Source organism: Salvia hispanica, chromosome 3, assembly GCF_029641045.1.
Source record: "Salvia hispanica isolate PSC_SH4W2 chromosome 3, Shi_PSC_v1, whole genome shotgun sequence".
Lineage (NCBI taxonomy): Eukaryota > Viridiplantae > Streptophyta > Magnoliopsida > Lamiales > Lamiaceae > Salvia > Salvia hispanica.
The window spans coordinates 33,379,044-33,397,567 of NC_142694.1; the positions used below are offsets into that span (position 1 = coordinate 33,379,044).

At 34.5% G+C, this 18,524-nt stretch overlaps 1 protein-coding gene across 1 annotated transcript; it reads right to left on the bottom strand.

Annotated features, from left to right (window-relative positions):
* Positions 1–319: 319 nt before the first annotated feature.
* Positions 320–4,214, bottom strand: LOC125215620 (putative inactive receptor kinase At5g58300). The gene is made up of 3 exons (XM_048117090.2): positions 3,887–4,214; positions 1,441–2,760; positions 320–1,285 (listed from the first exon to the last, which is right to left on the bottom strand). Exons 1-3 carry the CDS (start codon positions 3,894–3,896, stop codon positions 666–668), a joined length of 1,950 nt encoding a protein of 649 aa, XP_047973047.1. The 5' UTR covers positions 3,897–4,214; the 3' UTR covers positions 320–665.
* Positions 4,215–18,524: the final 14,310 nt, after the last annotated feature.

Here is an 18,524-nt window from a genome sequence, read left to right on the forward strand (position 1 = left end):
TAGTTTTATAATAAAATGTGAGTGAAATTAATTTAGTGGAATTTAGACTATCTTCCTATGGAAACACAGAAAATATTCATTAAATTCCTAGAATCAGCACATGTCTACTAGAGATTCACTCCCTTAACAAGATAAACTCTCAAGTTAAAGAACATTAAAAAATTAAAAAATTATGAACTCACATAAATGCAACTATGAAGCCTATTTAGAATTTAAAATCGTAGATAGAGATATAAGTAAGAAAACGAAATAGATTAAGACATCTAATCATAAATGCAACTAAGAACCTATTTAGAATTTAAAATCATAGATAGAGATGTAAGTAAGAAAACGAAATAGATTAAGACATCCAATCCATAATTACATATTAGAGTAATGGAAAATCTCCTAAGGTGTACCATGGTCCATGGATATTCTATTTCATAAGGTGTACCATGGAAAATCACACCACTTAGGACAATAAAAAAATCATGCGTAACAATATAATACAAAATGGTAGTTGGTATAATTTGTAATCAATTTGTAATGTAGTCTACCTGTTGAAGTTGAGGGGTTGTCAAAGAGACAGGACAAATCTTAAAGATTGTTAAATGAAACATAAATTAAACTAGAAAACTACCAAGTTCAAATGACTTGAGACAAATTCACAAGAAGAATGGGAAGAATCATGGGGTCTGCACATTAGACTTATTTTCATCAGAAGACGGCCGGTTCTCGGAGTCTGACTGCCGGAGCTCCTCGATCATCCTAACGACCTCAGGCATCGTGGGGCGCAAGTCCGGCACCTTCGCAACGCAAGCCATGGCGATCTGCAGCATCTGCACCATCTCTTCCTCGATGTTCTGAAATCTCATGAGCTCGACGTCAAAGACCTCTGCCGTCCACTCCTCCCGGACGACGGACTGGACCCACCGGGGGAGATCGGCAATGTCGTCCCGCGTGGGAGACTGGATCGGCTGCTTCCCTGTCAGCATCTCGAGTAGGACCACTCCGAAGCTGTACACATCCGCTTTATGAGTGTACTTGCGTGTCTCGATTATCTCTGGGGCCCGGTACCCAGCCTGCCGCGACGCAGTAGCCGGGTAGTTCATGAGAGGGGCGAGGCCGAAATCAGACACGCAACCATCAAGATCATGGTTCAGGAGGACATTTGAGGACTTGATGTTTCCATGAGTGAATTTCGCGCCTCCAACAGCATGCGAGTGAGCGATCCCTCTCGCAGCACCGAGGGTTATCTTCACTCTTGAATCCCAATCCAGTGGAGCTCTCCCAGAAGCCTTGTTTCCTGTTTTAATAGGAATAGCATAAAAAGACTATGAGAAAATGTTGTGACTAAACATAACTATATCATATATGTATATAACCGTGAGAACTCTTACATTGAACCTATTAAGTAACTGCACTGAACTCTATATATATATAGAGAGAGAGAGAGAGTACCATGTAGTAGACTTGCCAAGCTACTATTAGGATAGTAGTCATAGACCAAGAGCTTTTCATCCTTGGAGTAATAGTAAGCGCGTAAAGGGGCGACATTCGGGTGCTGTCCGACTCTCCCGACTAATTCCATTTGCTGTTCGAAGTCTTTCTTCCCCACGATGACCTCTTTCAGTCTCTTCACAACAACTGTGGTCGACTCCTCTAGCACTGCCTTGTAAGCAGTCCCAAAGCTACCCTTCCCCAGCACTTCAGCCGAGGCCCTCAACAAATCCTCGAGATCAAAGTTATATGAGCACCCTTCAAAGAAAACTAGCTTGTTTTTCTCTGGTTCTTGCACCCCGCTGCCAAACTCTTCACTTGGTTTCTCAGGTCTCCCGACACCCGAAGACTTGATCTTGGGAGAAGCGCCATCTTCGTTCTGTTTCCTCTTACAGCAGCACAGGAATAAAATCAGAGCAGTAAGAAATAGCAGTAATGCACCTCCCACTGCAATAGCAATTATAGCTCCCAACGAGAGTTTCTTTGTGGGAGTTTGTCTCCCCATAGCCGGAGTTGGACTAGTGGGGCTAGGGGGAGGTGGGGAAATAGGGAAGCAAGGATTGAGAGGCGGTCCACATAGAGAGTTTCCAATGAACGAAGAATTTGGAAACTTATCCAACGAAGATGGAATGCTGCCTTTGAATTGGTTGTAGCTTAGGTTGAGACGCTTGAGATGTGGAAGGTCGAGGTCAGGAATGGGTCCGAAGAGTGAATTGTTTTGAAGGCTCAATGCTGTAAGATGTGTCAGGTTCTCAAACGTGTGTGGAATGCCTCCGGTCAATGAATTGAATGAGAGATCCAAAACCGCAAGCTGAGGAGGGAGCGAAGATGGTATTTCGCCGGAGAAGTTGTTGTTTTGGAGGAAGACATAGCGGAGAGAAGGGAGATCAAGGACATCAGAAGGAAGGCTACCACTAAGGCTATTGGAACGAAAGCTTAGAACCCTCAAGTTGTTCAATTTCCCGATAGTGTCCGAGGGAATCGGACCAGTAAGTCCGATACCTGGAAGGCGTAGACCAACCACAGAATTGCCATCTGTGCTGCAATTGACTCCTGTCCACGATGTGCAGACAGGGGAACCAGCATTCCAGTTGAGCTTCCGGCCATGAGGTATGGCTGTCGAGAATGCCAGAAGGGCTCGACCGTCTGAGCTCAAGTCACCCCATGCCAGGGGAGAAAGAGCCACAATGATCAAGAGAGGGCATAGCGTTACATGGGAAGAGCAGCACTTCATTATAAAACTCCCCCAAGCATTCAAGCAGTCCGAGCAACAAACTTTTCCTGAAAGAAAAGCAAAATCAGTTTGTGAGTATCCATGTTAAGGTAAGCGAAGATGAAAGTAATGAAATCTGCAGTCAATCCAAGCTATAAATGTAAAGCAGCTCTCCGAGGAATCAAGAAACTAAAAGAACACAAGACAAACCCTTCTGCACAGAAGGCAGTGCACTAGTATCGAAGAGCATTACATGGTTATCAGTTATAAACACAGAGGTTCAAGGACATTAGAGTTACCATAATGATAATCACAACTTTTCCACAAAGGGCAGCATCTATATGATGCAGAACTTTCAAGTTTCAACTTGAGACATTATTACTTTCGCAGCTGATAAAAGGAAGATGTTGTCTTCGAGAGGCCAAACTCACAAGCACACATGAATGTTAACTAACTAGAAAGTTTCGAATTCCTCATTGTGGACTACTGGACTGGTCAATATGGTACTAGTAATAAAAGAACATTAGATGCTAGAATTTGACGTATCCACCACATCAAAGGCAAAGCATGCTGTTGAAAACACATCTCAACAAAAGAAGTTGTTGCTGGAGAGCTGGGAAGAAAAAAACAAGCTGATTTAAGGAAGAAAGTGGATTAGTAACTGCTGCTAGTGCCCAAAAAAGGAAGAGAAAAGGGGGAAAGTGTAGATTTTATCATTAACCATATTTTTACAATCTAAAACAACAAAATCCAACTCCCACATTTGCACATCCCATATCTTTAACACAAAAAAAGATACAAATAGTTTCTGTAGAGATAAGAGATCTCTGATGGCACGTTTAAATCACACAACAAAAGGGAATAAGTATAAAGACAGAATCCTATAGAACATTCTTGAAGAGAATCACAGACTAAAAGAAAAAGGGTTTTTTTTGGTGAATTGTGAAACAATGCAGTTCCAATCTATCTTCTTCACAATACAGTAATTCTAAGATTGTGAATTGCAGCAAAAAAGATGGACCAATTCAGTAATTGTTTAAGCAAAATAGAACTAATATTGCAACCTCTGAGAAAAGTACAAGTATGTCTGAGTCAGATCTGCCACTAAACATCCTTGCCGATAACTAACCAAATTTGCAAGAAACACACACACACACACACACAGTTTGTGAGAAAGGGGTTTTGCAAGACTACCTCGAAGCATGCCGAGAAAAAACAGAATCTTCAGCCAGTAATGTTGAAGAGGACGAATGCTGAGCTTGGGAGTAAAAACCTGATCTTTTTCTTCCAAACTTCAAACCGAAACTGAGGAATGCTGCAGAGAGAGAAAATTGGAGCTTACTGGCTGAAGAAGCAGCATTTGCAACTGCATTCTAGGCAAGAATTCACACCATCGAATTCGAAGATCTGTGTTTTATTTTTTCATTTTTTTTGGTGTGTGTTGGCGAGTGAGCTGGAAATGGTTAAAGGAAAATTGAAGAGAGGAAGAGGGAGAGAGAGTGAGGTGGTCATGACTTGAGTCAGTGATGAAGTGAGTACATTTCATATTTGATTTATTTAATCAAAACATTTTTAATATAAATGTCATTAGATGAACTAAAATTTGTATGGTAGTACAATCCATTATCCAATATTATTATTGTGATCTATACTTTATTTGATTTCGGCAACTCAATATAAATTAGATATATCTAACAACACTAATCAAGACAAACATTTTTTTGAAAACATTAAGATAAATTTGCAAAGGTGTGTTTGTTAGGTATAAAGGGGATAAACCAATAAAAAAATACTAATGTCGAATGTGACATGAATTGAAATAAATATTTAAGCAGCGTATTGCATGGAAAATGACTTTTCTATTTATTTAATTTCAGGACTACTAATTAACCCAACATAATTGGATTATCAACCCATTCCACTTCGAATGAGTAAGGGAAGTTTGATTAATACATAAGCGTTATCTACCACTAATTAGGTTGAGGCTTGAGTCTACCCAAAAATAAATTCATATAGGCTTGAGTCTATTTAAAACGAAAAATATCAAACTACTATGCAGTCGACGATTTCAACACATATTTTGTTGTCCTAACCTTTTCCCTTTTTTTTTCTTATTTGTATTACGATAAAATGCCATTAATGGAGCATTTTTAGGTTCTGAAGGTAAAATCATTGTAATAAAGATAGGTGAAGTTTTTTATAAAAGGATGAATATTCAAATCCTATTTCTAAGTAAGGAAAAAAAGTAACTAAATCTTTTAACCGCGTCTTCTTAGAAATTTTATTACTACTAAATTATCATGAGACACTTTCGAACAAACCTAATATTTTCTCCGCCCACGAAAAATAGATAAGATTGTAAACGACACATATTTTAATGTATAATTGGTAAAGTAAGAGAGATAGAAAAAAGTAAGACAGAAGGAGGGAAAAGGTAGTGGAATGAGTGGTCCATATTTAGAATGATGTGGAGGTTAGTATTAGTTGAAAACTTTCATTTTTGAATTTTGTCTATTTTCCGTGGATGAACCAAAATGATAAAACTTGTCTATTTTTTATAGATCGAGGGTAGGGGTGTAAATTCGGGTACCCGCGGGTACCCAAACCCAAAAATTTGGGTATCCAAACCCGAAATCTCAAAAATATCATACCCAATACCCGACCCATATGTGAATTAGGGTACCCTAATACCCGATGCGGGTACCCGAACCCAACTAATCGGGTACCCATAAACCCGAAATTATTATATTTAAAATTTATTCTTTTATATAAATTAAATTGCGATGAGAATAGAAATTATTAAAAATAACACAATACTTATACTATTTATTGACTATAAGTATATAAAATAGACATAGACATTAGACAAATAGACACTACTTAATTTTAAAATAATTTTTTTTTGGTATAATTTGAAACATAAAAGAGATTAAAATAATTTTTTAAGACATTAAATGAACATGTAAATAAAATGGAGAAATAATAACTAATTAACTATATATTTTCAAAAGATAACAAGTAAGAATATAAATAATACAACATGAATCGAACACGAATGTAAAGAAGTATTAAATCTACATGTGATTAAATAAAGTTACTCTAGAATTACCCTACGGGCCATAAGCCCTATACTAAATAAAAATATTTATCACAAATACATTATTAATCGGGTTTAATCGGGTATTAGTTGGGTACCCTAATACGGGTTTCGGGTACCCTAAACCCGAAAAATTCTAACATTAACTACCCAAACCCGTACCCGAACCCATAATTTCGGATTTCGGGTATCCAAAACCCATCGGGTATTGGGACTAGGTCGGGAATACCCGAAACCCGCGGATTAAATTTTCAGGCCTAATCGAGGAAAATGCTAAATTATAAACTACTTACGTTACAATTTACCAAAAATTTAATAAAGTCACGCGAATGCTCAACGTATTAAATCATTTTATGTACTAGAATAAATTATCTGACGCGTATACATCACGTGTTCATTTAATAGGTTTGAAGTATGGACAAAATGTTAGTACTACTATTTTATATTGATTCACATCAGTATGGATAAATAATATAAAAAAGTTTCATTTATGTTTCATTTTAGGTTCTACTGCATGTCTAGACGTTTACTGTTTGACTACCTATGTCTACAAAACATAAGAAAATAATAAAATCTTTTTATACTAATATAAAATGATGAAAATTTTTATATCAATATAAAAAATATTGAAATATATTGTATCTCATGCAAACAAAAAGTTGAAGTTGTCGCAATAAAATTGATGGAATTTATTAAAATGAAAAAGCATTCTTCATGCAAACTTCAAACTTTAAATCAATAAATTAAAATGAAAAAGCACTCTACATACAAACTTTAAACTTTTTTTTATCAATATCAATATACACATATAGTCATCTAAAGAATATTTTTGCTTATTTTTTTCATTTCAATATTTCTTAAATTATTATCAAATTATCATCTTTAACAAATAAAAAAAGCTCAGTTTTCCTTTTAATAATCTATTGGAGTTGAAGAGGAAAAAGAATTCATCGAGGATTGATTATAATATACTACTAGTAATTCTTGGTCAAAATTCTTGTTCAATAAGATATTGGATTTGTGGTTGGCATTTATTTTCTGGTCCGCTAATACGAAATATATTACCACAACATTAGACGTTTTAGTCCATATATAGAATGTAAATATTTAATTAAATGTACGAATTGGACGTTTATTACAACACTCTATTTCACGCGATGAGCCCCCTCTTAATTGCAATATCATATCAATATATTAGCGTGTACAGTGTACTACATTATATTGTAGCTATAAATAACTCTAAGTTGATAAGAAAAAAATAATGAGCCTAGTTTATGAAAAACAAGGATCGGCGCAGATAAAAAGTAACGAAAAAAAAATTCATAAAGTGAGATTCGACTAGAACATTACTCTCTCCGTCCTGGTTAAGATGACAAATTGCTTAGTTAAAGTGTTTAATTGGAGAGAGAGAATGTGGGTGTAAGTATTAAAGTAGAGAGATAAAGAAAGATGAATATTTTAATAGAAGTGAGAAAAAGTGGTTGAGTGTATTAATTAGAGAAAGAAAGTTACCAAAAAAGAAATGTGTCATTTTAGTTGGGACAAACTAAAAAGAAAAACGTGTCATCTTAAGCGGGACGGAGAGAGTATATTTTTAGCACATGATATAATTCGTGAATATAATAAGAGATATTCTACATGATACTAAGTATATAAAATATTCCAGGCCAGACTTATCAAATAATAATCTGTTAAACATAATAAGTACACTGTCATAAAATTTCCAAGCCGAACATATTTAGTAGACGTGCTCTCCTCTACTGAATTTATGATTTTTTTTTTTTGAATTCATGAATTTTATTTGAATTTGAAGTAAATCAATCAAACAACAGTAAAAAAGAAAACAATAACTTCACATTATAATTTTACAATTAGTACAACAATATTTGAATTTCTAAATGATGCAAAAAAGACTTAAAACCATGAGAAACAAACAATCCTTCTGAAATGTTTGTGGGCTCGTTAAGTTTCATATACACACATAATGACATGTTATGTTTTCAGGTCTAACACACATTAATACAAAATACCCCTTCCGTCTCATCATAAGATTCACATTTTGACATTTCTATCCATTCCACAATAAAAATTGTAAGTTTTATGTCTCACATATGTGACATGTGATAAAATCCTAAATAGAATAGAATTTTAAATGTAATACATTAACTTGGTACAAGGCACATTTTCTCGAATTAATTATTATTATTGGGATGTTTCTAATCATGTGATTTATTACCGATATGAGAATCATAATTCTTACCATGTATAGTGATCTTTTAATTCATTCCTATTACAATTAAGGAAATGAATATATTATATAGTTTTTGATTAGCAATTGACATTAATTACGTCGTTTGAGGTATAAAAAAAGAACTCTATATTTTAATCAAATATTTTAAGAACATTTATGAATCGTCAAGGTAAGTTTTCGATCCATTATGTTTATGGTTAACACGTGAAATACTGATGTTCGAAGGTCTTGCTTTATTTATATTCAATTATGTAATCTTGAATATATGATAATAAATAATGTCCAACATGTGGTATCAGAGCATGGTTGAAAACTCATGTATTTTCGTATAATTGAAACCATATTATTGATAAATTAATTGAATATGTTGTTTATTTAATATGGTCAGCGCATTGTGAATTCAAATTTATTGAATTCAATTAGTGTATCCCGTAACTGTGGATTGAATGAATCCATATGACTAATTGAACATGATGTATTGGATTGCCTATCTTTATGAAAATTGTTTCTGCATGACTATCGATACAGTGGGATGTTTAATTTAATCCGCATTATTTGATTGTGAATTGTATTGGTTTAATTGCTTTATAAATTAAAAGGCTGTTTATTTTAAGTGATTATACTGAAATATATTGTTTCTAAATTGGTTCTATACATGGAATTGATTTGGGTATATTGATTGTGTATATATTGTATGTAAATTCAGCTTGACTATATGTATTGATGAATTGCGATTTCAATTAAATGTTTCATGATTATGAATCCACCGAATCAGTGGAATGAATAATTACATAATTTAATTCATGGTTTAATATGTATGTTCTTGATTATGTTATATTTATTTTGCAATCACCAGAGTGAGGCAAATTAAGGAAAGTTTATAATCAAACTCATATGGAAATTTGTTTAAGCAATTAATCTCTATATGTTTTTAATTATATTATTTTTATTTTACAATCACCAAAGTGAGGTAAAATAATAAGAGTTTATAATCAAATTAAGTGAAAATCTACTTAAGCAATTAATCACTATACATTCTTGATTATATTATGTTTATTTTGCAATCACCAAAGTGAGGTAAAATAAGAAGAGTTTATAATCAAGTTATTATGAAAATCTATGTATGCAATTAATCATCATGCTTGTTGTGGCTATTCATTATCTAAAATAGTTTGTTTGTCATAAAAGGTCTAGATTCCCAAAGGAAATAGTCTTTGCGACATAATGAACACTCATGTAGTTAATAATTTAAATTGGTGTCAATTACCCAAAGGTAATGCCAATTTATTATTACTCAATTATTGAACTAAGATGTGGATATTAAAAGCATAATTTTTATTATTGTATGAAGACTACCCAAAGGAGTTTTCATAATTGCCTCATGATATGGGTTTTCAAATTAATGTTCGTGTTATTATTCAAAGCTTTTATATGTGAGCATTCATCTTTTAATTGCTCCTATAATGTAAAAACATATTTTTTTTTACTAGTATGTTTACCTCAAACGTTCCTCAACTTAATGGAACTAACTTCTCTAAATGGAAAGAGAAACTTGAGTTCACTCTTGAAGTAATGGACTTGGACCTAACACTATTGAATGATAAGCCAATGATCTTATGATCAAAATAGTTTGGCTGATTGCCCATAATGCTTGGGAAAAATCTCACGGGACTAAGTTTATAGTTCATTAGAATGTTCATTGCAGATTATGTCTCTCAATGATTGATATTGCAAAAGAATTTTGCAGAATGTTGAAGATCGCTTCACAACTGCATATAAGTGTTGGGGTTTGTATACTAAAAGATGCTTCGAGCGTACATGCCTTTGTACAGTCAGTTTGTGCATGTATACGAGAAACGCCACGTCCACTTGTTTACCTAATTATGAGAATAAATAATATAATATAATGGTTTATTATTGAAATATGATGAATCTCCTCATGAGTTTTCCAGTAGGGGACTTGGCCAGATCTAGTAAGAAGAAAAACGTATTCACAACCTAGATAGGCTTTGGCTACCTATTGGTACGGTTGCGGTGTTTGTGATAATTCTCTCTTACCTAAGAAGAGATTAGTAACACCGGTGTGGTAAAGCACTGAAAGGATCTAATCCGAAATGTATTCTTTATTGCTATCTACTGAAAGAATATATTTCAAGAAAGTTTAGTATTTTCTAGTCTATGATATTAATATCAATATTGTTTATTCAATCAAACGCCACTTTGACTTATCAATATGTGAGAGTTTGTACGTAACTCAAGTTCATGATATTCTGGGTGGTAGTAATTGAATAACATGAAGGTATTGGAATATTATTTCATAGAATTCGCGTGCCCAGTGTGGTATGATTAAATCCCTAAAAGGGTGATCCCCAATGAGGTGTTTGAAAGAAGAATTTATTATTCAGAAATCTGCGCAGTTGGAATTTATTCCACGAATAATAAATAAAGTTTCAAACTAGAAAAACTCTTTGGAGAATTAATTTAATTCTAGTCACATAGCAGACAAAAGAATTAAATTGATGGATCAAGATAATCTTAAACGCGGGAAATATTATAAAATAAAATGGACCCAAATTATTTGTAATTTGGTGATTTAAGTGGGAGTGCAATATTATTCTTTAGTGGAATAAAATAATATTCCATTGATAATATATTAAATCATGGGTCATTTGATTTAATTAGTAATTTATCTAATGGGTGAGCCCAACACTTAAGTCATTCCATGGATCCCCTTACTAGCCCAATAAGGTCCACTATAAATAATGAATGAAAGGGAAACCCTAGCACACAATCCAAGACAACACAAAACCCTAACCCTAGCCTTGAAATCGGCGCCTCCTTCCTTCTCTCTCTTGGTCTCGATTTTCGAGCCATAGTTGTGGGAGAATTAGGGTTTTGATTATTGTTCTTGATCTATCCTAATTCATAGGATTAGATCTAGACAATTTGGTGTTTGTATTGGGTTTCCCTAGATCCATTCAAAGTTATTTAATTGGTTTTCTAAGATCCGCCCACACGGATGGAGAATCAAGGACGAGGGAATAGTACGGAAGATTCGTGGTCGATAAACCAAGGATCTTCGGGTGGTGCAGCTAGCAACGTCAATCCAATGATGGATTATGAGGTAACAATCGAATCTACATCAAATATGCATGATTATGTGTTTATTTGATGTTATATCTATAGATCTATGAATGTTGCATGAAATTGGAGTTGAATGCATAATCAACTAAATAGATCCGTTCTAGGACCTGTTTGGTTTCCGTGTCTTCCGCTGCGGTAGTCCCAACAATAAGTATATTGCAGGAAAACTTATGAAGGATATCATGAGCATGCGATATAATGGTTCTCGGACTATGTACGAGCATGTGATGGACATAAATAACATCTCTTCTAAGATAAAATTAGGATTATAGGTGGATGAGGATTTCCTTGTCCAATTCATCCTAACTTCCTTACCTCATCAATATGGACCATTCCAAATTGATTCACTATAAAAGATTAGTGGACTCTTAAATAATTGGGAAACGTATTGGTCTAGGAAGAGCATAAGATGAAGAAGTATGGAATGAGTGCATCTCATGCTCATATTGGTTGAGCGTCTAAAGGATAATATTCATTCGAATTTATCATTTTTATGACATAAAGAAACTGGATCATATTTCTAGTGAAAGAACTAAGAGGCTTATAAAGGATAATATATTCGAATTTAGACTTTACAAGCATTACCGTTTGTGTGGATTGTGTAAACAAACCAAACACAATTCTAAAAATGCCACAAGAAGCAATGAACTCCTTAAAATTATACATACAGATATTTGCGGACCTTTTGATGTCTTGACTTTTGGTGGAGAAAAATATTTTATCACCTTTATTGACAATTTTTTCGCGTTATGAATTTATTTATTGCAAGAAAAATCTCAGGCAACAGAAACAGTTGAAATTTTATTTATTGAGGTTGAAAGACAATTAAATAGAAAGGTGAAAATTATTCGATCTGATAAAGGTGGTGAATTTTATGGCCGTACCCACTAAAATAAGTCAATTACATGGACATTTTGCCAAATACTTAGAAAAGCATGGCATTTGTGCTTAATACACTATGCCAAGTACGTCTCAGTAGAATGATGTTGCTGAGAGACGAAACCGAACTCTCATGGAAATGGTTAGAAGTATGTCAATTCTACCTTACCCATATCGTTGTGAATTTATGCTCTTAGGACGACTATTTATGTATTAAACTGGGTTTCTATTAAGGCTGTTCCAAAGACTCCTTATGAACTTTGGACACGTAGAAAAACCTAGTTGCAACACCTTCATGTTTGAGGCTGTCCAGCAGAAACTAGAGTATACTCTTCGCAAGAAAAGAAATTGGACTTTAGATTGTTAGTGGTTACATTATGGGTTACCCAGTAAAGTCCAAAGAGTATAGTTTTTACCGTCCTAATCATAGAATGAAAATTGTTGAAACTGGAAATGCAAGATTCTTTAAGAATGATGAGATCAGTGGGAGTTTTAAAACTCATAATGCGGTCATCAGTGAGATAAGGGTAGATTTCACTCTTCTCTTTTTTCCTTAAGAGTTAAGTGTGCTAAATATTGTTGAACAATCTAACAATATTGAACATTTGAATGACCAACCATTTAATGATGATGCCGAAGTCAATGAACATAGGTGTGGAAGAAGCATCTATAGAAGTTCCATTAAGGCGTTCTCAATGAGAACGAAGGCCGACCATTTCTGATGACCGTATGGTATATCTCCAAGAATTTGAATGCGATATAGGGATACGCAACGATCCAGTTTCATATTCACTAGCAATTAATGGGTTGATGCCATGATAGAAGAGTTGAAATTAATGAATTTTAATGAAGTCTGGGACCTTGTCGCATTGCCTGATGGACACAAGTGCATTGGGTGTAAATGGGTCTTCAAGACCAAATTCGACAGGAACGGTTTAATCGAACGATTTAAAGCCAGACTTGTTTCCAAAGGTTACACTTAGAAAGATGGTGTTGATTATAAAGAGACCTTCTCTCCTGTATCAAAGAATGACTCACTTAGAACTATTTTGGCACTTGTAGCCTATTTTGACTTGGAACTACATCAAATGGATGTAACTGCTTTTCTAAACGGCGATTTATAAGAAGAAGTCTACATGAAACAACCTTATGACTTCATTAAGAAAGGAAATGAAAATTTAGTCTGCAAACTTAAGAAATCTATTTATGGACTAAAACAGGCTTCTCGACAATGGTATTTAAAATTCCATAACACTATTACTGTTTTTGGTTTTAAAGAAAACACAGTTGATCGGTGCATATACCTCAAGGTTAGTAGGAGCAAGTTCATATTTTGGTTCTGTATGTTGATGATATATTGCTTGCTAGTAGTGACATGTGATTACTACATGACACTAAAATTATCTCTCTAAAAATTCCTACATAAAAGTTATGTGTGAGACATCCTACGTCATAGGGATAGAAATATCTCGTGACCAATCACGTGGACTTTTGGATTGTCTCAGAAAAGACTACATAGATCGAATTTAGAGAGATATAGGATGAGTGCATGTTCTCCAAGTGTTGTTCCAATTCATAAAGGTGACAAATTCAGTTTGAATCAATGTCCAAAAACTGAATTAGAATGTAACGAGATGAAAAATATTTTTTATGCATCTATCGTGGGAAGTTTGATGTATGCTCAAGTCTGTACTAGACCAGACATCAGCTTTGCGCTCGAAATGCTAGGTTGTTACCAAAGTAACCCTGACATTGAACAGTGGAGAGCTGCAAAGATGATAATGAGATACTTAAAGGGAACAAAAGATTTTATGCTCACATTTAGGAAATCTGATCAATTAGAGGTGATTGGATATTCCGATTCGGATTATGCTTGATGTGTTGACTTTAGAAAATCGACTGTTGATTATATTTTTCTTATGGCTGGAGGAGTCATATCATGGAAAAGTGTAAAGCAAAGTCCTAATTCAACATCCATCATTAAGGCTGAATTTATGGCTTGCTTTGAAACATTAATGATTGCAAAATTTTATTTCAGGCCTTGGTATTGTCTCCTCAATATTCAAGCCCTTGAAATTGTATTGTGATAATCGTGCAATCGTATCTTTCTCTAAGAATGACAAGTATTCAAAGGAGCTAAACACATGGAATTAAAGTTTTTTGTCATGAAAGATGAAGTTCGGGAACAATGAATATCTATATAATATATAAGCACATAGCTTATAAGCACACATAGACTAAGGCGTTATTGCCTAAGACATTTATGGAATAAGTTAACATAATGGGTCTTGGGTATGGAAATGTCTAATCTTTATGTATCCATGTTGGTTCAGACACTTATGTTATGTATATTTTGAATTCAATAAATGTTGTTCCTACTTTTCCTGCTTAAACTTATTATTTTATGCATATACTCCCTCCGTCCGCAAATAGGAGTCCCGTTTTTCCATTTTAGTCCGTCCGCGAATAGGAGTTCCAGTTCACTTTTACCATAAATGGTAATAGGGTCCCACATTCACCTAACTCATTCCACTCACATTTCATTTAAAAATAATATATACAAGTGGGACTCTTATTCCACTAACTTTTTTCCACCAACTTTTCTTAACATTTCTTAAAACCCGTGCCGCCAAGGAATGAGACTCCTAATGGCGGACGGAGGGAGTATATGTTTTTAGTATTAATGCAGGAAGTCTTGAAATTAGACAATTATGGACGTTGTGTCACTTATAGATTATATTAGTGCGGTTATTGGTGATGTGGTACATGGAAGGAACTATGTCGAGTGAATGATATACGCCCGCCATGACCCGCATTAGTAGTCTCTTTAATATAATACTTATGTTTGCCAATAATGAAAGTATTTATAAAGTCCAATATTATGTGCGCCTTATGTTTATTAAGTCTATTTTATTGTGGCTCTGTCAAGTGTGACAAGTGGGAGAATCGAAAACTTTATGTCCCACATGTTCGTCAAGTGGGAGAATGTAAGTTTATGTCTCACATATGTGATATGTGATAGAATCCTAAATAGAATTGGATTTTGAATGTAATACATTAACCTGGTACAAGACACATTTTTCCGAATTAATTATTATTATTGGGATGTTTCTAATCACGTGATTAATCACCGATATGAGAATCATAATTCTTACTATGTATAGTGATTTTTTAATTCATTCCTATTACAATTAAGGAAATGAATATATTATATAGTTTTTGATTAGCAATCGACATTAATTATGTCGTTTGACTTATCAAAGAAGAACTCTATATTTTGATCAAATATTGTAAGGAATAATGTTGATTGTCATTAAACTTGGGAATCAAGTTTTATAGAGAAGAAACGTTCTTAATATTATTATATTATTATATAGCTACTTTGATGCAAAGGGCTTTAATATTTTGATAATTAGGGTTTGTCCTCTCTCTGCTTATAAATACAAGTGTGGTGATCCCATCAAATCACACATTACAGAGAGCACATAAACAAGGGAAAGAGAGAGAAACAAATCCTTGAAGTTGGAGTTGCGCCACTACGCCAAAGAAAGTCCGAGGAAGTTCTCTCCGTCTTCCCCAACCGCTTCCGCTATGGATCGTCAAGGTAAGTTTTTGATCCATTATGTTTATGGTTAACACGTGAAATACATGATGTTCGAAGATCTTGCTTTATTTATATTCAATTATGTAATCTTGAATATATGATGATAAATAATGTCCAACAAAAATCTCATTTAACTTTTACCATAGTAAATGTTAAGTAGGTCTCACATTTTACTAACCCACTTCACTAATATTCTACTCCCTCCGTTTTTTAAAAATAGGGAGGTTTGAACAATTTGGTAAAGTAAGAGAGATGATGAGAAAATTTGGTAAAGTAAGAAAGAGAGAGAAAAAAAAATTGGTAAAGTAAAAGAGAGGGAGAGAAAAAAGTACTCCCTCCCAGTTGAGTTCGACACATGATTTAAGAAATGTAAAGGAAAGTTGGTGAAAAAAGATAGTGGAATGTGAGTCCTACTTTTTTATATTAGTTTTATAATAAAATGTGAGTGGAAAAAGGTTAGTGGAATATTCCAACCAGGACTCCTAAAATGGGACACTCAAAAATGATAAATCGGGACTTCTAAAGTGGGACGGAGGGAGTAATGAAATTAATGTTAGTAGATCATGGTCCACTCAAAATTTTTTGACTGGGCACAAAACGACGTCGTTTTATGTTTTTTTTATTGAATCTTCTTTACACGTCGCCGATTTCATCCCTAAACCGTTTGTCGATGATTTCACTCTTGTCGATTACGTTTTCCGTCGATTGAATTGGGGTTGTGCTTTCAAAATTAGCCAAAAAGAGGTTATATTACCTGAGTTTAGGGTTAAGCCAAAATTTTGCCAAGTTATGTCTTCGGCATGCCACGTGGGATAAGTTTTTAACGGAAATATGCCGTCGGGTCGGGTAACTTTAGGCGCAACTTTTATAGTTTGTGGGAAAAACCAAACTTTCCCTAAAGTTTGTGACTTTTTAAATAATTTATCTTAAATAAATTGATGTATAGGGGTGTAAAAATTTCATAAAATAGAAAGTTTGAAAGTTGCTATTTTTAAAGAAAGGACTACAGTGAAAAAAGTTAGGACCCGTTCACTTTCCCTTTTAGCAAATGCACAGATTTAATTCTTGGCCAGATTTCAAATGGTGTAGCCCACCTATTTTGAATTATATCCATGCGTTCAGTATCCATGAATTAATATCCATAAATAAAAGTGATAGTTCTTTTTTTCCAGCAAGAGGACGAAAAAAACCTCCAAATATTTTCATAATTCCGAGCCATACCCTTCAACCTCCTAAAGCTGTAGCAAACAAAAAAAATAATAAGTCCGTCATTTTAGGTATTTTACAGGCACCGCCTCCATCACCATAGCCACCACCACCTCCGCTGTGGCTACCGCTACCTCCATATCTACAGCTTCCACCTCTACTTCCTCCTCCGTTGTAGCCGCCTCCGCGGGTGCTTCTCTGCACAGATGGGGGAAACGAAACTTGAACGGAGCCCGCTGCCTCGCTCTGGCCCTAAAGCTCACCTGGATCGAAGATTAGAGCCGTTTTTTTTTTCATTCGATTTCTCCTCTGAAGCCCTATGCAGCAGTTGCCCCGCACTTTCAGAGAAATTCGCCGCCACGGTATCAGAAACCAACGGCGGTGTACCGGTATGCATCTCTGGTCATCGGATTTCCCATCCCCGCCACTGCCGCGGTGAGAAACTACCCCGCCACCGCCGCCGTAAGGTGTGCTGAAATTCTCGATTTGGAGGGGAATCTAAAAATTTGGGGGCAAAAATGTCTTTTAGGTGTTCAAGTCCCTCAATTCTGGGCTCCCAAGGATTAAAAACCACCCATTTGCCAAGATTTATTTCAACAGCATTTCTGATGAACAGTTGCGGGCTGAGCCCCATATCTTGGGCCTGCCAGAAATTTAACACACAAACTGAACAACAGAATTTGATCAGATATGGACCCAAATCTAGCCATATCTGATAAACTGAACATGCCCTTAGCATTTTAAAAAACAAAGAAAATATTATAAACCTAATATAAAAAATGAATCTCATATTCCACTAGTTTTTAAAACCCATTATTTTTTATATTTCTTAAATCACACTAAACAACGACAACTGCAATTATATAAATAGAACATGAAAAAACCGATATTTGTACAATTCAATTGTCCTAATTTGAGGAGGAAGAAAAGAGGAAACAAGACCCCTCATGGTCCCACCATGTGTAGTTTGTATACAATACATGATACAGTAATACTCTCCATGTCTTATAGATCGTTCTATTCTATAGTAATAGAGTAATTTTGCCATTTTGATACGTTTTATAGTAATAAAGTTATTTTCTTTTTTAGTAAAAGTCAACATATTTTTCCACACCTACTTTACTTTCCCTTACTTTTTACTCTCTTCATCTCTCTACCTTTTTTATTTTCTATTTTATTCTCCCTTTATTTAACTCACCTAACACAATTTTTCTTAATCTCCGTGCGAAAAGAAACGCCTCCATTACTATGAAACAGAGGGAGTATGATATTTGAAATTGACATGAGTTTAATGTGTAATTAGTAAAGTAAGAGAGAAGGAGAAAAATAAGTTGAAATTTTATAGTGGATTTTCGGGCCCATAAACGATAAAGGAAAAAGGAGAAAAAGTTTTCAATATATCGATATGGACTATTTCTTTAGGGTGAATGAAAAAGGAAATATGCTCTATTTCTATGGGATGGAAGGAGTACTTATATAATTACTCCCTCCTTCACATTAATAATAGGAACACTTTCCTTTTTTGTCCGTTGCATAAAAATTGTCCGTTGCATTAATTTACATGTCGTTCCAAATGTTTGTATTATGGGATGGAGGGAATAAATTATTGGATAAATGTATAAAGCTAGAATATACTAAGAAAGAATACTTG